Source organism: Opisthocomus hoazin, chromosome 4 (genome assembly GCF_030867145.1).
Source record: "Opisthocomus hoazin isolate bOpiHoa1 chromosome 4, bOpiHoa1.hap1, whole genome shotgun sequence".
Taxonomy (NCBI): domain Eukaryota; kingdom Metazoa; phylum Chordata; class Aves; order Opisthocomiformes; family Opisthocomidae; genus Opisthocomus; species Opisthocomus hoazin.
Window position 1 is genome coordinate 42,095,468 of NC_134417.1, and position 21,050 is coordinate 42,116,517.

General features: G+C 39.9%; 1 protein-coding gene across 3 annotated transcripts in view; it reads right to left on the reverse strand.

Annotated features, from left to right (window-relative positions):
• The window catches only part of STAC (SH3 and cysteine rich domain), a 118,155-nt gene that overhangs the window by 90,833 nt on the left and 6,272 nt on the right, over positions 1–21,050 (reverse strand). For all 3 annotated transcript variants that reach the window (XR_012763578.1, XR_012763577.1, XM_009933668.2), the window contains exon 2: positions 2,088–2,364. Coding sequence is in view for 1 of the 3 variants with exons in the window: in XM_009933668.2 (XP_009931970.1) it covers positions 2,088–2,364 (277 nt within the window). In the remaining 2 variants the exon portion in view is untranslated. The remainder of the gene's footprint in view (positions 1–2,087; positions 2,365–21,050) is intronic.

Consider the following 21,050-nt stretch of genomic DNA (forward strand, 5'->3'; position numbering starts at 1 on the left):
TACAGATGGATTCTGCCATGCTAATGAGACAGAAGTGTGTACTGCACACTCATGCTATGCACAGTTCATTAGGCTGCCTTGTACCAGACAGAGCTGCTCAGTTCATAGATCAGAGCACCATTTAAGGTGAACCTGGAATCATTCTTGATGGTAAAATTTAAACCATCTAAAGTCAAGCTGGGACTTTCCTGGACTCTTTCTCCAAGTCTTCAAAACATGTATATGTCTTTGCCTTTATTCTCATCAATAAGGAATTTAAATCCATAAACTCATTGCTCTCAAATGTCACTGCCCAAATAAAATGCAAATAGAGAGAACAAATAGGCTCCATGTTGCAAGTGTAAATTCAGAGTTCCTGCGCAGAAGTGAATTTTTTTTAGTCTGCCTTCAGGAGCAGGCTTGACACAATTTCCTGAAAAGCTGCCTGTTTTGCTTCACCATCCCCATGACAAACAGTTGCACAACTTACATGGAGTGATTGAGCTGCAAACATTAACATCCAGATCTCCCATACTGCTTAAAATACAATACAGCAAAACCAGGCATGACTGCAGTAAGGATCAAAGAGAGAGGATTATAGGAATTGACTTCTGTCTATAAGAATCAAGGCATCTGGACTCTAAGGCATTATAAGGTAGAACTCTTAACATCTTTTCTGCCATACCTCCAAGCAAAGATGTGTTGCAGGAGGTCAGGGCAATTCGCCTAACTCAAGCCTGCTGCCAGACAAAATAGGTCACATTTCATTCTTAAGCAATTATGAAAGGCTCCTTTCTCTAATGAAGTGGTTAAGATACAGAAGAGAAAAGGGAAGCCCTCAGAGGGTAGAAAAGAACAGAAAAAGTTCAGAAGGCAGGTGGGGCTAAAGCTGATGTTTTGAAGCTTATGGCAATGCTTCAGGACTTTCCTATCCCAGGCAGGACACAGATTGCCCAGCAAAGGAGAAGGGCATGGGTGTTTACGAACTGGAGTCCCTGAAAAATTCTGCTGCCAGTAATAATCCATCTTGAGCAGCAGTGTTTTGAAACAGTATTGCTGAGTTGTGCAGATGTGTGACGATACTAATCTCCATACAACTTTACAAGAAGCTGCCAGAAATGTGCAGGACTTGCAGTATATATTTGTGAAACTAAGCATTGATAGAACATCCATCCACATTACAGAAGGAGATGAGTTCTGGGCCTGCCTCCATACATAAAGTCATTTCAACTAGCTACTTATCTTCCAGACTTCCTTTCAGTCTGTGCACTATGAACTTCCCTCTTGCTTTACTCCTCCTCCCTTTGACTTGTTGTACCACTTAAAGTAGAAAAAAACTTGAAAGACTGGAAAATAACACCAAAAATCTGGGATTACAACTCCTCTGTTTCCCTGGATTCAGTAGAGCTATGGTGAAGAGAGAATGAAATCAGGCCTCATGTATTTAATTCTCTAATTTATGGAAGCAGGATTGGCTTACGTTGGATTTAATGTTCTGCAGGGAGTTGCCTTTTGCAGAGAACATGAATTCCCCACACAAGTGGGGGACACTGAGTACCTTCATGTGGAAAAGGAGGTACCATTCTCCAAAAAAAAGTCTGAGCAATCCTGTCAGCAACTTTCAAGAGCTTACCACACTGTTATCTGAAAGGCAGTGACTTCTGTGCCAAAGGACATGAGTTTCTTACTGTAAGCTAGAAAAATTACAGATAGTTTGTACTCAAAGACCTGCACTGCTTCTACATGAAGGTAAATCAGTGCTTCACTCCTTGTCCTGCCTAAAATCCTGAAATTAGTGTCACCCACTTTCACATTGGTACACTGCCAATGAATATATTTCTCATCTACTGTGGTAGAACAACTGAATGATAAGCATCAGGAAGACCAAATCACGTGCATAACAAGCTAGCTGCAATGAAGTGAATTTTATAGGACCAGACTTCCGAACAGCAACTCCTGCAGATTCCCGCGGTAGTGACTTTGCATGTTCTACAACTTCAGCCACCTGCCACCACTTCTTTCACGTCTAGGCTCACATAAGTTACAGAAAAGTCATCTTGCACTTTCTAGCACGGACACCCACATAGATTTAAAAAATAATTTCTTACCAACAATCATGTGGTTGCAGACATCGCAGAAGGTGGGTTTTTTGAAGATGTGCTCCTGGAAGATGTGAGCCTTGTTGTTTTCTGGCAGCTGCTGGGCTCTGATGGGGGAGGACGCCTGGCTCTCTGAGCTGGGGAGCTGACCGGTGCTTGTGCTCACCTCAGGCATCAAGTCTACTTGCAGTTTCACATCGCTATTAGTCCTCTGGAAGAAATTGTCTGCACTTTTACTCCGCAAGCTTTTGGTCTTGAAGGAGAGTGATCGTTTCAGTTTCTGCAGCTGCAACAAATAAGCCAGTTACATTTACTGCCTTCTCCTCTTCAATAGCAAGGCAAGGCTTCTGGTTTTGGAGTGTGCTGCTGACTAATGAACCTAGGAGACAGTGGCAGACCTTAAACCACCTGAACAATAAAATTGAGTTTAGAATTTAACCAGCAATTTCAGAGCAAAGAAAACAGATCCCAGTCAGAAATTAAACCACTCTATGTACGCTTTGTGATAGATAATAAACTTGATAGCACTAATGAAAGCTTCTGTTTGTCTTTTCTATCAGGTATGACAGCAAAGAGATACTACAGAGAGTCTTACACATTGGAGAATATTTTCTTTGTATTCAAGCATAAGAGAACTTAGAGTATTATTCATGCTTGCATGGTCCTTAAGCAGCCTGTAAAGACATTTCAGGAACAGCTGCTGAATGGCATTACAAGAGGAGTGAATTTAGTAAATAGATTTGATACAGTTAAATCTCTTTAATTTGGCAGAAACAGAGATAATATACGGTTTTGGCTGATAAATTCTTGTTTTCTTTTTTTTTTTTTAAAGGAAGGCAGGCTAAGGAGCAGTAACAGTATAATTTACTAGTCAATTTATAGTTAACGCATTAATTAATACTAGATAACACACACTCACATATACTCTTGTGTATTATACTGAGTATTGATTGTCAGACTATTAAGCACCACAATAAGGCATTATTAACTTAAAGTTGTTAACTCAAACTATTTACCTGTAAAGTGTTTTGTACCTTATTAGAGCTCCTGTCATTTTCCCTCTCCCCAAATTTTATATAAGGCTGAGAAGGATGCTAGATGAGGCACAGAAGCTATCAGGATTTGCGGGTTTGTCAAATCTGACGGCCCACATGTAGAGTCTGGATAAAAGGAAAAACAGATCTGCGTCCACTTCATGTTCACCATCTTTGAAGTGTAATACCTCCATTTCACATTTTGCTCAGCATTATTGCAACCACTGCAAAATCATTTCAATTGCTGCTGCAATTCTCTGGATGAATGTGATGTAAAAACTGAATTTTTCCATGATATTCAAGCTGTCTGTGATAATCAGCAGTAATGGTTTATACTAGAAACTGTTTATGTTAGAAGTAATAATGATCAGGAATCATAATTCACACTAATATAAAGGGAGGGAGTTCACATACTTTGCTGAGAAATCATGGCACCGGTCTGTCACGCCGATTTAGTGGCCTCAGAGCACTTGCTCTCCCCAGCTTCTGTTCCTCATCCATCCATTTTCTTTATGATACAGCTGAAAGCACGCTGTCATTGAGAAGGCTCAAGGAATTCTTGGGGGAAGCCCCTCTTCTACTTGCAGACACAGGCAGCTTGTTCTTGGAGAAGAAAGACACTCCAGCTCTCTTCCCCACATTTCACAACGAACTCCCCGAGTCCAATAAACAGGCAAAGAGCTGCCATTGCCTCCAGTTAACACTATCTGAGTTTGCTACATGGAAGCAAACTGCATTCAGCTCCCTGAGCTGTTTCTTCATAGTGGCTTTGGGAGCAGTGAGGGGTCAGACTCAAAAGCCCATCCCACATGCACCACTCTCACTCACGACTCTCTCTGGGTTCACAGGAGGAGCCCTGGACCCAGACGAAGGAAATACTCACCTGTTTGCAAGAAACTATCAGTCTTTCAGGGAATGTGTAAATAAGGGCCATTAAGTCATTAAATTCCAACTATGAGGGAAGAGCAGCTTCTGGTTTCTGAAGCTCTTTCAGCTGAAGTCACGGACTGGCTGAGCCCAAAACTCACTGTACAACAGCACAAACAAAATGTGAGGTCTTCCCTGTTCTGTTTGGATGTTAGGTCACCGGCTTCTGAAACCAGAGGTTACTCAATACTGAGATTAATTCAGCTCCCCAATGACAGTCAGGAACTCAGCAATAATTCACCCCCTTGCTCCCGAAATGCTTCTCACTGAAGTCAGACCTAATTAGTGTAGCAAAACACTGAGAATTACAACATCACAAGGTGACTGAAATGGCATTCATTATTGATTTTCCATCCATTTCTACACAACCACATGAAGCTAATTAAGTTTCAAAACACTGCTTCTGCCACAGAAAGAAGACTGAGAGTAGCAATACAGTATTTGTTTTATCAGGAAAAAGCTGTCCTGCTAGTTCGGACAATGTACGCAATATATTTTAAGGACCTCTGCATTTACTATCCTTATCCCATTCTCTTGTGCACAGTCATTTGCCAGTCAAGAGATGTACCATCAGCGATTCCTCCCTCAGGCAGAAAAGTCAACAGATTTTCAAAGAGGGGTAGTCCAGCATTCAGGCTATGCATGTCCAAACATTTGCAGACACACTAAGGTGAGCATGCAACTGTGCATATTCCATGCATCTCCAACTATAGCATTCAGATTAGGACAGGTATTCAAGAATGAGTTGACCAAGTTGCATTTACAGATTTGGCAGGCACCTCTGCACAAGCTCAATAGTCCTCTCTGAGGTTCCCTGAGCGCTTTCCTGTGCTAATGTGGTTAAATAAGTTCCAGACAAGGTGGGCACCCTATTTGTCACTCAAATGCAGATTTCATACTCATTTGTATTCAGGCTGGAAGACACCTACAGGTTTGGTTTGCATTGCATACCCAAAACACAAGTGAAAGCCTGCAGCTATTATATCCCAAATAAGTTATATGTATACAGAAGTGACTATACTAAAATGCAGAACACAGGCACTGTTTAGAATTTTGCACAGCTAATTACGGACTTTGCTCAGTATTGTTAAAAACTACCTCTCAGATCAGAATGTTTTACACCCATCTTGCAGAAGTGAGAGTGTACAGGACAATAGAAGATTTGTGTCAGGTTTTAAAATTTGATCCAACTTTCTTTTCTCGTAACAGGTCCATGAGAGAATTTGAAATAGGGTACTGGTATGTGATTGTTTACTTAGGAAAAGTTGGCCCAAGCAACGTCAAGGGCAGGTTGTACAAATAATACTGATTGTAAAACCATAGAATCTTAAGTAATTATTATGCTGCAGTCCAGTGAGCATCACTTCACTTACATAAATACCACCATCTCCTCATTTTGAAGTTTGCTATAGCCTAGCTCTGTTCTTTTATTGGAAGATTTCAAATGTAATTAAATACAGGCATGTAATATATGCCTGGTTTTGATCTGCTGTAAACTGATTTAATGTATTTGTGATTCCACTGGTTCTTAATAGAGCTGCTCTAGCATTCACCTGAGGCAGGAATCAGCTCTTTCAATAGAGAGGAAAGTATGCAAATTTTACTATTTATAATTTATTTCTGCAGAGTGAAGAAGTCCAAAGTTAAACCTCAGGAAAAAACACTACCAAATTTTGGAAAAACTTGTGACTAGGCTTGTTCTGCACTCAGTATTTACTTCAGTACTTCAATGAAATATCACGTATTGGGTCTGAAAAAAACCCTAAACCAAGAACAAAAATTCTTCAAGAAAGATATTTGAGATCAATCTCCTAAGACTTTTACAATTTTTCCTCTGCAAGGAAAGCTACAAATTAGCTTTTATTTAAATAAAAATAAAATTCCCACAAGCACAAGAGTTTTTCTAAACTCTTGATATCATCATAAAACTTCACAATATTGATGCTTCAGAAATATGAACCCTTGATATTAAATCCAGCGTATTCCTGTGGTTTGAAATTGGAGGTGGAGAAAAAAGTTTGTCTCTAGTTAAAAGCCACACAGTCTATCAGTGACTGCACTTACTAACCCCGCAGGCAAGGTAGAGATAAGTGCAATAGCTCAATCTCAGGGCTTGATTAACCTTTTTTTTCAGTATCTTCCAGTACAATCACCATCTTCCTCCGAGTTACTGAATGTTCAAGCTTCAAGGGATCAGGAAGCTCTGACAAAGCACAGCTTATCTGCACCTCCTGTATTCCTAATTCCCCTATACTACAACTCTTTAGCTGCTATAACCAGAAAACAGAAGGCAGCAAAAGGACAGCTATTGAAATCCATTCCTAGTGTTAACTAGGTGCCACTGCTTTTGATGTGAATGGGAATTGCACCTGCCCTCACTGAGACTTTATTTGATTTAAGCATTGTGTGTTGGAATCACAAAACTCTTTTCTACAGTTTTCATTTAAGAACTTCCCGTGGAAGTTGGGAAGCTATCAATGATTCGAGCTGTTTTGTAATCCCTAGTTTTGCAGTTACAAAAGATAATCATCCATCTTGCAAAGAGTAATTTATTCAGGCTCCTTACTGCTCCCTGATATCTAGAAACTCTTATTACCTTGCCTCTCCAACTCATCTATGTTAGCAGTCCGAGTGCTGTTGTGGACCCAGTATACACACCATATGCGTTTCAGGGCACAGAGTACTCTGAACTGGCCCAGCCCATCCGTCCTGGCGTGAATTAGGTGCACACCTGGAGCACAAGCAAAACCCGGAGTGATGCAGCCTGTGCTCTCTGCACCACCACAAGGACCAAACTGGGGTGAGCAGCAAGAACTGGGAGATTTGCTTTGAAACCACACTCCCGAATCAAACTAAAATGCAAAGATAGGTGTCCCCTATGCCATCACCATTTCTCTAGCACAACTTCTTCATCACACCTTTTCACCATTCAAAACTCAGGGAAGCCTCACTCCCTGCATATCCTACACACAAATGCTTCATTCCCCTCCCTGAAGCTCCCTCCTTTGTCATCTCAGAGTAAACAGTGGTTACTAGGAAGACAAACTCTATGTTATGTAATGTTAGTTTGCTTGGGCCATCAGCTTTGGTATTCAGAGCAACCCTCATGGAGCCTGCCCATATCAGCTTATTTCCCAACATGCTCGGTCTTGTTCCCTTCTCAGCCACTGCTAAACATCCTCGCCAGCGGCAGAGACTCCTGTGCGATGTGGGGCCAAAAGGGAGATTACTTCTTATATATTTCCACTCTAAAAGACCTTCCAAGAGAAACGAATAAATGAACCAGGCTTATGAACTGTACTTTACTGACAGACCAAGCCGCCATTTTCAGACATCAGCTGTCTGCTGTATTGTTACTGTGCTAGCAATAAAAAATAGATATTGCTTGCTCTTCTCTATCCCTTGCTTTACACTAGTTTTAACAATATCATTAGATGGATTACAAGTAATACAGGGTATTAACAGAGTTGGAAGGAGCCATCAAGTCAGTTTGATTCCTGAAATTCTTATAAAATGTACCTTTTTTGTTGAGCTATTCAGACTAAAAATGCTCTGTCAGCAGAAATCACTCTGCTGTGAGATAAATATCCATTTACTGTAAGGTATCATCTTTTCTTCCTTTCAGCTTCTTGGAGGAAGTTTCCAAATTATTTGACTCTCACATAGTTATAAAAGAAGGACTTTAACACATAGGGCCCAGTCAATGTTGTGTAGATTCACTAGAGAGCATGAGGCACATGAGATATTACCAAAAGGGACTCAGAATAAATGCCTTTCAAATAAGGGAAAGAACAAAAGTCTTGATGAGTGACATCTATTCTCTGAGTACAGTCCATTTTCTGGGTCAAGGAGCACTCAATTTCTACTAACAACTCTCAGAACACACTTCAGCTGTTAACTAGAGTTGTTGAAGGACTGGATGTTACCAGAGTGTAAGCTAGCCTGGTGGTATTGCTGGGCTTCAGATAGCTATGCTGATTAAGAGCAAACAAAGAACCAGCTCAAACAGAAGTGCTTACATTTAGTGAGCACGAAGGCTAATGATTTGCTGCTTAAAATTGAGGGATACAAAAGTAAGTGATTTATGAGCACAGACAAAGGTGGGTTTTTTCTGCAGTTGTTTTGAAAATGCACTGCCTTGGAATTTTAAGGGAAATAAGATTGACATGCCCAAAGCCAGGATGCAGCTTCATAAATAATATGTGTGTTTGCCTGCTGATGAGAGCAGTACCATGTCTTATAGCATTAACAAGATAAAAGGATATTTCAAACACTTAAGGGACTGATATTGTTTATTGGCAAAGCATCCGTGACAAAATTTGTGAGCAAAGATGATTCGTTTTCTACCTTCTTATTTCTAAATAAAAAAATAGTACAAATACTCTCCTAGTACAAATTGAATTAGCTAAACTGACTTCAATTGTAGTTGCTTTAAACAGTCTGAGAATCTGGCCCTATCACGTGTTTGTGTCTGCTCTAGCCAGCTTTCTTGGAAGCTGTATCCTTTTAATCCACTACAGACAAAGAAGGAGATTTCATTACTGCAGAATCTGCTACGTATTATATTTGTGTATTTTCCCAAACAGATTGCATAGCTGGCAATAGAGCAAATATGTTTGTTATTGTTGTAAAAAAATAAATAAATCAAACTGTCTGCTTGAATAGAGTATTCGACTAGTCAAAGGGGAGACATTTTCTGTAATACCTAACAATAACATTATTAGTGATTTATTTGGTACCTCCAAATACTCTGGTTGGCTCTTGCTGCTCTGATTGTCATCCTCAGATTCTCCTCGCTGCTGTATCCTGTTTTTGAAACCCACTCACTGATCTTCAAACCTATTTAGGATATCAACCTTTCCAGGCACGGCTCTTTCTGTGATTTTGTTTCACACGTAGAGTTTTAACTACAATGAAATGCTCTGATTAGCATGCCAGAGCAGAACAGCAAAAATCCCTGAAAGGGCCTTGGGGTTTGAAAGCATGAAATCTGAAGGGATGCTCAGTTGTCACTGCTCCCACAAATGTCACTGTGAATCACAAGTTCTCAGCCCTCTCCTGATGTACTACATCCTAGGTGGCTGTGTGGTTGCGTGTCTAACTGGCAGACCTCTAAATTATCAAGAGGTACAGTCTGCACATGTAGCCAAACAGTGTGTTTGCTTAGCAGACCCGTTCATTCTGTACAACTCTCTGGTTTGGTTTAAACCAAGCTGAAAAACTCATCTAGTTCTCCACAATTGCTCCTGCAGTTGGTTTGAAATTATCCTACAGTTTCAGGTGCATCTTCTCCTAATATTCAAATGAACTACGATTAGCAAATATTAGACAATCATGTAACAAATTGCTGAAAGTTTTAAGGCCTGAAAATAGGAAGAAGACTCATTTGGGCTCCAAATTCCTTTATATATCTTCAAAATTCAGCATAAGATGTGACAGGACAAAACAATGCAGCCCAGGGAGTGACAGATTTGAAGAAACACAAAAAATTTATTAACCATAGCAATTGCCAAAAAATCCTTTTTTGTCTCCATTATGTTCAGAACTGTCTACTTAGTCTTAAGGCATAAAAAGAGCTAATGTGCTAAATGTTCTGAAATTGTGACTTACCCTGAGCTCGTTACCTACCCCAACAAATATATTTTCATATTTTCTTCAAAAGGATTACAGTCATTTAAACACTTTAAAACAGTTTGTAAAAAGGAGGAAACACACAAATTAAATAAAATTATGCTTATTTGCATGTCAGATCCAGAAAATTTTAAGGCCTTTTTGTCAAAAACTAAGTAAAATCCCCCCCCCACACATTAAAGAAATTTATTTATTTAGTCAAAACTCTCTAATTATATATCTAACAGCATTTTTGCTGTTATTTTTTTGAATGGCCCTGTTTTGGTGTGTTCCTCTATTTTCTTTTAATCAAGCTATTTTAGAAAGAGTGATCTAGAAAGAAAAAAGTACATGTTACATTTTGCTTCCTGAGAAATCTAGTCTTAGTATTTCTTTAAACTTACTAACAGGTGTGGTTCAAGTTTAGTTTGTGGAAAAAGCTTGCAGTATCATCCAACCATGGTTTGTCTTCAGCCTGCTTCTAGCAGAGAGTAAAAACAGTGAATCATTCTCAAATTTGCAGCATTTCAAGATAACAAATTACAAGATCTTTCAGAGAAGCTTTACTGTGTCTTTCCAAAGTTTATCATCCAATTCACAAAAATCAGATTAACAGTCCCAAAGTAAGATCTCCTGGGTTCATTGTGTTGAGCTCAACGATCATCAATTCTTCCTCCTCTGTGAATATGTGCATAAATCAAAGCACATTACAAATCAAACTAAGCAAAACTTCAGCTACGACCAAAGCCCATTGCTTGTTTTATATCAGAGTTAGAAAATGTTTTGTCCCTTGTATCTCCTTTCCTGCCTCACCTAGCAAAAGAAGAGTGCATCCTCTTGGGAGCAGAGGGAAAGATTACAAATCCCATATTTATATCCAGGATTATATTCTCCCTGCTGCTAAACAGCTGTTCCAACAGATCTGGCACGAGCTGCAGGAGATCTTTTATAATTCAGGTTTTGAAAGGTGGCTACTGGAATAACCAGCTGCAAACCTTTGTGTGGCTCCTGTCTCAGTCTGGCAATTAAATTGTCTCCAGTCTTTCCTCCTGAAACCAACAGGAAAGCTCACGAAGAAAGCAAGAAATGGTTAGGGGTACCCCTTCCATTTTTTTTAAATGCCCCCTGTACTTCCAGTTTCGAGATGGGTACATGTTTACCACATCTTGTTTTGTACTTTGGGTTTCACCTCAGGAATCTGGTTGCTAAGCAGCTGGTCATCTCCATACTTTGTCCCCATTAGGATGAGGCACACGTGTGGTTGTCCCATGCCTCGTGACATAGAAGGAATTTGGACTGTTATCTCTGAGGTCCTTTCTGGGAATCCTGCATTTTGCTGCCCAGTTTGGAAATCTCTTTTCCATTTCAGCTTCTAAATGGAATAGTGACTTCCCTTTGGTAACTCCTGATTTATCCATTTACTAATCTTTTCTGCAGTGGAAGTGGCACAATGAGATCTGGAGATTAAAAGTGTAGATTTCAGAGTAATGTAAATCCATGCAGTTCTGCTGAGGCGAAGGAAGCTACACTGGTATCTACCTGCTGAGATCTTCAAGAATAATAATAATAGGGTCTGAGTTTTGCTTTTTTTCCTTCTCATGAACAATCTGCAGCGAACATGATTGCAAATGTAAGGTTAATCATCCTTGATTGTACCTCGTGTCTGTCCAGCTAAGAAGTGTGCATCATTGTTTTCATCTATTGATCTTATGAGAAATCAAAGCTCGATATGACCCCCTTGGACCTTTAAAAAAACCCAGAATGTTCTGCTAAAAAGTGGAGATCCACCTATAGTAATAGTTTCCACTAACTTCTTTTACCCATTTGTTTTTCCTCTTTTATATCTTTATTTTTTTTTTTTAACAGAGCTGATTTATAATACTTTAAATGGTAGTATGTCTCTTGAAGCAAATATGGAAATACATCTGGCAGGGAGGCTGACATCAACTCCAACTGAGGGCAAATTAACATCAACACCAGATCCCACATACTGCATAATCACATTTGTACTGTCTTAAAAAAAAAAAAAAAAGGAGACAGAGATCTGCTGGGAGTTGTTACAGTTAATATTCTGTCAGCGTTTTCACTCCTACTTCTGGGGTTCCAAACTTACACTGCTAAAATTGCTCCGCAATGAAAACATGTAAGTGCTCAGCTCTACAACAAAGTTATTGTCACGGGGCCAAATCCTAAAGTCTTACTGCTGACTCTAGCCGACTTCAGCGAGCATGTTTCCTGAGTAAAGGCTGGGTTTTTGGTTTTTTTGTTTTGAAATGAAACTTTTTGTTGCTGATTTACACTATGCATTAAAAACAAAGGCTTTCTACATACAGCATGAAGAAATACCTGGCCACATCTAGCATCCTGTTATCTGCCTGACTTTATTCAACCGTTCTCAATTCCCTCCTCTTTATTTAAACCATCTCTGTCAATCTTTGCTCTGCTGCAACCACATATTGGTAAATCCAGGGGGACACCTATGCTTCTTGCTTCTTTTGTTTTTCCTAGACACTTGATTCAAATTCATAGTATGCGTGACTTAATTCTGCCCAAACTTATTGCTTAGCTACTGTGCTGTATCTCTAAAATGATGTTACCTCATTTTATGATCAAAGAAAGAACCAGAAACTCAATACCAGAATATGGGGCCTATATGGCTTATTGGCTTTAAAAAAGGGCCCAAACATTGGCTTATTTGATCCCACAGGTTTCTACACTCCCTTCTTTGCTGTCTGTTCACAAACAGAGATTCAGGTTCAAATTTTACAGCCTGTTTCCATCTTTCCTTTTCAAACTCTTCTCATTGGGAGATGGGGTAGGAACTTATGCCTTACAGAAGATTAGCAGTGTTTGTTGGTTCACTTCCAATTTTTCTTTTTCACAGCTGCCTTCCCCTTCTTTGGCATATTTTGCAATCTGGTAGCAAATTTGATGACTTTCACCTTTTTATCCCTCCCAAAGACTGAAACTGTCCTGTCCTATGAATGCTGCTTATTGCCAGCCACTCTGCAGCCCAGGGTGCGCGGCTGCCTTGCCACTGCCTGTTCTGAAACCACAAGTCCAACAGGACTCTTCTGGTCCTGGTGCAGAGCCACATGGCTGCCGTGGCACCACTCGGGCCTGAAGCCCTGGATCTGGGGAAAGAGCTGACAGCACAGGTTGAGGAAAGCCAGTTAACCCCTCTGGGCTTCTCCATGCTTCCCCTGGGTACCCACCGAGTTGCCTTCATCTCATATTCCAGTTCCAAAGTCCTACAACAGCTACTAGATATGCAACAAATGTTGTGCCAATTAATGTTTTTTCCTAGCTTGGTAACATCTTCCTTGTTATTTGTTCTGCCCTCAGTTATCTTACTGTCCACCATGGCAGAGATCTGTTTATTTCCAGATCCAGTCCATATCTGGCACATTTTTCATTAAAGCTCTTCTCAAAGTGCAACTTATGGCATGCATTTATTCCTTTCAACACACCTACTCTAGTTGTTTTCTAATTTTCAAAAAGTACTTCCGAATCATTTTGGGGAAAATTATGCCTGTAGTGCAAGTTTCCAAGGAACCTGTTACAAGTACAGAAAGTTTCCATCTCAATTTGTCTTTGTCTTCTTGTTTTTACACATTAGTCATACCCAGCAAAAACTGCATTCAGTGTCCTACAGAAAGAATAGGCCAACTCTCCACACAAGAAATCTGTTTAACTTGATGACGATATTGTCGTATATATGACATAGAGTTACTTGGCACTTTATGGAGATGTTTGAAGGCCTTCAAGAATTTGACAATGTAAATACATATATTTGGAGATGTTAAATGGCAAGAGTTTTTATGTATGAGATTTATCATATATCTTTGCCTCAGGCTAATCCATTTCTTTTATATTTTTTCCTAATCCTCCAAGCTGCTGAACATCTTTAGCCAGCTATTGTTTCAAGATCAGCCCTGCAAAACAAAAACATTTTATTTTTATCCTCACCAGCTGCACAACTTTCCTCCTCAAATTACCTCTATCAAATTGTCAAGATTAAAATGACTGTCTGAACTGCAAAAATGTGTTTGTATACTGAGATAGGTAGCTCCATATAAAAAGATAGCTACATACAGAATACCACAAACAATAAGGTAGATAATTTAAGACTATCACTTCAGAAAGAAGAACTACAATTTTATTCTCTAAATGTTAAAAGACTTTTTTTTTTAAGTCCCTCCAAATCCACTGAAGTGAAACTGATCTCTGGTCCTTGTTCTCATGGGCGACTTCAACTTACCAGATGTCTGCTGGAAATATGATACAGTGGATAGGAAACAGTCCAGAAGGTTCCTGGAGTGTGTGGAAGATAACTTCCTGACATGGCTAGTGAGTGAGCCAAGCAGGGAATGTGCCCCGCTGGACCTGCTGTTTGTGAACAGGGAAAGGCTTGTGGGTGATATGATGGTTGGAAGATGTCTTGGGCACAGTGAACACGAAATGATAGTTTTCAGTTCTTGGAGAAGTAAGGAGGGATGTTATCAGAAGCCCCACCTTGGATTTCCGGAGGGCAGCCTTTGGCCTGGTCAGGAGCCTGGTTGACAGAGTCGCTTGGGAGGCAATCCTGAAGGGCAGAGAAGACCAGGAAGACTGGACACTCTTCAAGGAGGAATTCTTAAAGGTGCAGGAGCAGACTGTCCCCATGTGCCAAAAGACAACCCAGAGGGGAAAAGGACCGGCCTGTCTGAACAGAGAGCTTTGGCTGGAACTAAGGAAAAAAGGAGAGTTTATGTCCTGTAGAAGAAGAGGCAGGCCACTCCAGAGGACTACAAGGATACTGGTGAAGCTATGCAGGGAGAAAGTTAGAAGAGCCAAAGCCCAACTAGAACTTAGCCTGGTAACCACATGCAATGCTACAAGCTTGGGGAAGACTGGCTGGAAAGCTGTCCAGCAGAAAAGGACCTAGAGGTGTTGGCTGACAGCTGGTTGAGCATGAGCCAGTAGTGTGCCCAGGTGGCCAAGAAGGCCAATGGCATCCTGGCTTGTATCAGGAAGAGTGTGGCCAGCAGGACTGGGGAAGTGATTGTTACCCTGTACTCAGCACTGGTGAGGCCGCATCTCGAGTACTGTGTTCAGTTTTTTGGGCCCCCTCACTATGAGAAAGACATTGAGGTATTGGAGCGTGTCCAGAGAAAGGCAACGAGGCTGGTGAAGGGTCTAGAGAACAAGTCTTATTAAGAGCGGCTGAGGGAACTGGGCTTGTTTAGCCTGGAGAAAAGGAGACTGAAGGGAGACCTTCTTGCTCTCTACAACTACCTGAAAGGAGGTTGTAGCAAGGTGGCCGTCAGTCTCTTCTCCTAAGTAACAAGCAATAGGACAAGGACAAATGGCCTGATGTTGCACCAGGGGAGGTTTACATTGGGTATTAGGAAAAACTTCTTTACTGAAAGGGTTGTAAAGCATTGGAACAGTCTGCCCAGGGAGGTGGATGAGGCAGCATCCTGGAAGGTATTTAAAAGACATGTAGATGCAGAGCTTAGGTACATGGTGTAGTGGTGAAATTGACAGTGTTAGGTTAATGGTTGGACTTAATGATCTTGAAGGTCTCCTACCTAAACAATTCTATGATGAGCAGAATAGCAGCAACTTTTAAAGAATGTGACATATTACAGCAGAAATCAGAGCTACTGACCACTGCTGAACTGAGGAGCAAGTACAGTGCTAACTTTTGAGATTTATATCCATTTTCTCCTGTCAGTTTTTTTTTTTTTTTAATATGCAGTAGTGGCTGTGAGTACGGCTGTACTGGAGGGATAATAACTCATGGAATGGAGACTATTTTTCTAGAACTCAGCAGCTGGTAGTAAAGACCAAATGATGTCACCTCTACTGCTACTTCAGGAATATTGTATTTATTGCAGAGTGTTCCCTACAGTGCCAGAAAAAAGAAGTTAGCTTTCTCATCTTGTTTAAAAAAGGTCTGACTTTTTTTTTTGAACAGACCGAGTGGCTACTTCTTAAGGCCAGCACCTAGTCATAGCTGAGTTCTCCTCAGAGGCAAATCATGCAGCTAAGATTTTTGTTTTAAGGCTTGGCTGTTACTTTTTTGAGCCTTTGTGAAATGCTTTTAATTTATCTACATTCTAGCAGGATTCAGGTAGATCTATTACAGCTGTTGGCATTCATCTCTAAGGAAGCATTTGTCCAGAGCATGATTCTTGGATACTAGGCAGGAACTGATAAAAAAGCCAGTGCTGTTGAAGCGCAGAATTGCAGCCCAGGCAAGTCTGTGGGAGCCTAAGCTGCTGGGGAGGCAGGAGCGTAGAAGCCCTCCACTGGCAGTGCAGTCTTCATCTACCTACCCAGAAAGGAGGAGACTAAGAAGACAGGGGAGACTAAGAAGAGGGCTTCTTTTCTTCCGCATAAGGAATGTTTTCTCTTACCTCATTGCTTAGGTTTTAATTTTATGTATAGTTTCCTGCATATGCATGTAAAGAAAATGTGAGGTTACATCAAGAGATAAATAGGCATCCACACACAAGTAACCACATAATACCAGACAATGCAAGGAAATTGAAATGCCACTTAAGGCATTTCTTTGTGAACAAAGTAAGCATGGCTTGGGTGTAGGTGAAAGGAAAAGCGCAAACTGCAGGGTTTGCTTTTTTCCGAGTGTACTTATGGCATGAGTGCCAGCATTCGCGCAGTGTTTAGAAAAGGTCTCTCCCCCCTAACAGAAGAACCATCATCCATTTTCTTAACAGGAATCTTTAAACTTGGCTAAGCTTGGAAACCTGGAAGTTTTTGCTGTAAAGTCAGACCTTGCACTGGCTCATTGTATCAGAAAGCCTGCTCCTGGATTAAAGCATTTGGGTGAGAATAGGAACAGAGAAGAAAGAAAGAGAGAAACATTGAAAGACAGAGAGCGAGTGGGTGAGCTAGCAAAAAAATTAACTGTTCGTCTGGATCTTTAACAGCCAGAGGGATGAAGTCTATTTGTCATTACAACTAACTACAGGAGACAGATCTGACTGCTGTGAACCTGCCAAAGACTCCTGTGTACCTGCCAAAGACTCCTGTGTGCCCATACTTCATGAAACTGGTACATGATTCATCTTGTGGCTACAGTTTAATAGCAGCACTTCACATTTTGAAGCCTGGATAGGCTTACATTTTTTTCTCTTTTTGTCATAGGTGCATAACTTTCCATTCTAGGGCTGGCTGGAAAACAGCAGTTCCACTTAGCAAAAATTTTCAGAGTTTGAATGATTTTGTTCCACATTGACATAAAAAACAAGTACAGCCTTTCAAAATGTCTTTGAAAGAGCTGTGGGCAGAAGAGGGGAAAGTCAGGCAGACTAACCTGCCAGGGGAACAGACAACCGGCCAGTTTTTGCAGGCAAGGTTCAAGACCTCACTCTGACAGATTGACAGTAGTGTTTTTACCCTACTTAAATCCAGGCTTTTAACTCAGCTGTGGCTACCTACCATGGTCAATGGAAAGAGATTTCCCCTCAGAGAAGCTAATTTAGAGCACATAAGGCAGCCTTTTACTCTAAATCACCTTTGATAAAATAATTTCGGTCTGTGTTCCATTTATAACATAGGAAGACTGAACTACTAAGTTAACGGCCTAAAGTCGGTCTCTAATTACAGGTGAGGCTGTATGATTTCACCTAGGATGCATTTTTCTCCTCTTTTCACTAGAAATTTCACCTGCAACCAGTGAAAGCTTCCTGGTAAAAGTTTACACAATCAAGAAAACGGGACGTTTCCTCAAAAACAGAAGTTTTGACATTAAAAAAATCACACACACAAAAAAAAGCACTCGACAGGCACACATTTCACTGGAATGTTCATTACCAGAAATGTCTGGCACCTTATGTCACCTTATGTTTATTTGTAAACAATTCCTTAATTAGATAATTTGAATTAAAAGAGTATGTGTGAACATACTTGAGAAATGAGTTATGCGCACTTATAAATAATATAAATAAGTACACTAAGAGTTAAAAAAAAAGTTGTATATGCTGGATAACTTAACAGTAGGTTCATTTTAAAAATGCATATGGACCTACATGTCTTAACAACTGGATCCTCAATTTAACTGCACAGAAGTCAGTGGCACTCCACCAAATTTACCAAGTTGAATTTTGCCTGGGATATTTTGTTTACTTGTGAGGAGAGAGATGCCCGGTTGAAGGCCATTTCTCACTCTGTGTATGCAGAAAGGCAAGTGAGGCTGGGTCAAGGTTTTCAGTCTCTTAATTCTATCCCAAGACTTTTGGGTTTTGAGAATCACTACCACAGTATTTAAACTGGCAGAGAGAACACTGGCAAATCAATAATGAATTATGAACGCTGGTAAATCACACCTATATATATGATGTTTGAGGAGGTGACTTGTATGCATCATGCCAGAAATCTGACTCTTGGCCAAAAAAACTGATGCTTCCCTTCTCTATGCATGAGAAATTTTTGTAAAAACCAAAGGAAATAAAATACTAAGGTAATGGAGATGCAAGTCTGTCTCTAAAATAATATTCAGCAGTATTTGCTATACAACTTGTCAGGCTGACTTTGCTTTCTCACCTGAGCAGTGCCTCTGGAGCATACATGTCTCTGTCTTACTCTAATGAATATTCTAAGAAAAAAAATACTCTAAAATCTGATTTTAATAGCTTTGTGAATACTAGATTATTTTTCTCCTTTCTGAATTAAACCTAATCATCAGTTACTATAGGTCAGCTGCATTTTGCTCTTCTATTCAGAACTCTGGACTGCGAAAATGATCTTTATTAATAAAGCAGGGCATGTGTAGCATTTTAATAAAGCTTTTAAATGGCACTCAGAAATGCAGCATATTATGTCTACAGGAAAGAAAACCATTCAAATTGTCACTGTTGCTTGCCTGAAGGACTCTGTCTGCAATTCTATACAGAACTTGCAGCCTCCTGCAGCTGGGAAACACCCCTCTCTCACAATTCTTCATGCTATGGTATTTTGAAGTTTCACCTGTGCAGCCCGTAAACTGTAACACTTGCATCTGACAGTGCTTAGCTAACTACTCTCATCAGATCAAAACAGGTCAGTTAACAAATGGTGACCTGTCAATGGGAAAACTTCTATGAGTGTCGACAATATTTATGCAAGACTACAGACACGAGACTAATTTTTTTAAATAAAGAAGATGTACACGATATTTGTCAAATTTAACTGCTGATGTCAAAGACACAAGAGGTCTGCTTTTCAGACTTCCACTGTAAATACATTTTACATGGTTCCTGAGTTGAATTCCCTGACAAGTAGCATATATTTTATCAGTTGATCTACTGAATCAAGGGAGTTTCCTCTAGCAGAAGCATATGTCAAAAGAAAACAAGGTCAAGTTATTTCAGTCATTCACACATAGATTTCTCATTTTCACAGCTGGTCTTTTTTGGTAAAGAACATGCAAAGTTTGATTATACTTCAGCTAGAATATAGACATTCACTTGTCTGGAAAAGGCAGCGCTCATTTAACATTGAATGACCATTTGCCTATGCAACTGGAAGTTATGCAGGACTGAATACTATGTTAAGAATATTCAGTTCATGTGCTCACATCTGAAAGATTTGTCCTCTGCCTGACAAACATGAGCACAAATTTATCAAATATGTAACCTTCTACCTATCAAGAGTATACAGCAATGGCTCAGAAAGGAACATGAGAAAAGCTCATCCTACAAGGAATTACAGTTTTCTATTAAGTGATTAGAATATACTTCCATTTAAATTAAATATAATGCAAGGGAAAAATGAAGCTCTAAGCCTTATTTTGGATTTCAGACACTTAGATAAGCAGATATTCCGATACTTGGATGTGCTTGGATGCTTAAGAGGCACAGATTTCTTCAAAGCAACTCTGTTCATACTAGCTGGAATATAAAACAAAAAGAAAAAAAAAAAGATTCTGTGAATCTGTGCTCCTGGCAAACTGCATGAAAATAGTCACCTCAAGAAGGGAATTTGGAATAAGCGAAGAGCCCACAAAGAATGGTGTGGAGGGAAACAAGAGAAAGAAAAGGAGAAAAAAAATTGCTGTGCAAATAAAATTGGTGCTTTCAAGCAGAGTTCCTTAGGTCTAAGCACGTAAATTGTCAAGAAAAGCTGAGTGAGTCCTTGCAAAAGGTATTTAAGGAAGTGTCAATGGATTGATTCAGGCTAGGGAAAGAAAAAGAAAAAAAAGATTGAGGTACAGTAAGGAATAGATAAAAGGCTGGCTCAGAACTTCAACAAACACTTCATCTTACTTTCTTCCCAGAACAATGATCCTGGGACAAAATAATAAGAATAATAGGAATGAGGTTGCAGAAATGTATGGTAAGACATTAAAAAAAGCACTTCAATGTGTCTGCTGAGTGAAAAGGAGAAAAGAAACCAGTTACTCTCCATTACAAAATTATACTTTGGAAGTCTAGGATCAAGTTTTCTCAGCAAGCTTTATCAAGCCAGAAATGATACAAAGTGAAAGAGCATTCTGTTTCAATAATCAGGAAAAGTGATCCCAGCAAATACAGATTTGTAGATTTGACCTCAATAGTGCTTGACAAAAATGAAAAGAATAAAAGGTAGATCCTCCTAGACCAGTTGTCTTGGATAAGATGAACAGTTTTCTAGATAAAGAAAATGTTTTAGGTCAAAAGTAGATTCTGCCTATCTGGATTTCATTAAAATTATCGAGTATGCTACTAAAAGGGAATCTATTATCCAAGACTGAAAAGACTGGAAATATTAAGGAACTATGGGACATAGTTACTGTTGAAAGGAGAAGTACTAGGTTGAAGGAAGGTCGTTGGTGCAGTTCTTTACTGGCCTAGTCTTAGAGTCAATCTTGCTCTCTATATTTTTATTACTGAATTTGGTGCAAAGATTAGGCATGTCATAAAGCCATTGCCCTCTGATTTGAGCTTGGAGGCATTCTCAATACTGAGGAGGCCTGAGGCTTGAGGGACAGAGTCATGGAAATGTGATGAAGCTCAGATGTGGAAATGTAAGCTTGTGCACCTGAGACTTGATCCAAACCACTCTAGATGAGGACAGGCAAACGCATCCTGGATCCGCTGGAAACTACAGAGAAATAGAAAGGTGACCTCTGGCTGACCAAAGGGTGACAAGGGGACACAACAATCAGAAGCATGGTTTCTGGGAAAGTTAGTAAAGCATTACTGATACTGTACAATATCTCATGCAGAATACCATGCACAAATTCTGTCATCGTTTTTCATAAAAGATTATTCAAAACTAAAACAGGTGCATGGATCTGCTACTAGAATGAGGTGAAGAACGGACTTTCTCTTCTGTCAGCCTGACTTGTTCAGTTTAGAAAATAAAAGACTGGGAAGAGAGATAGAAGTCTATTCTTACATGATGGAAACTTGCACCAAGAATGAAAAAGAGA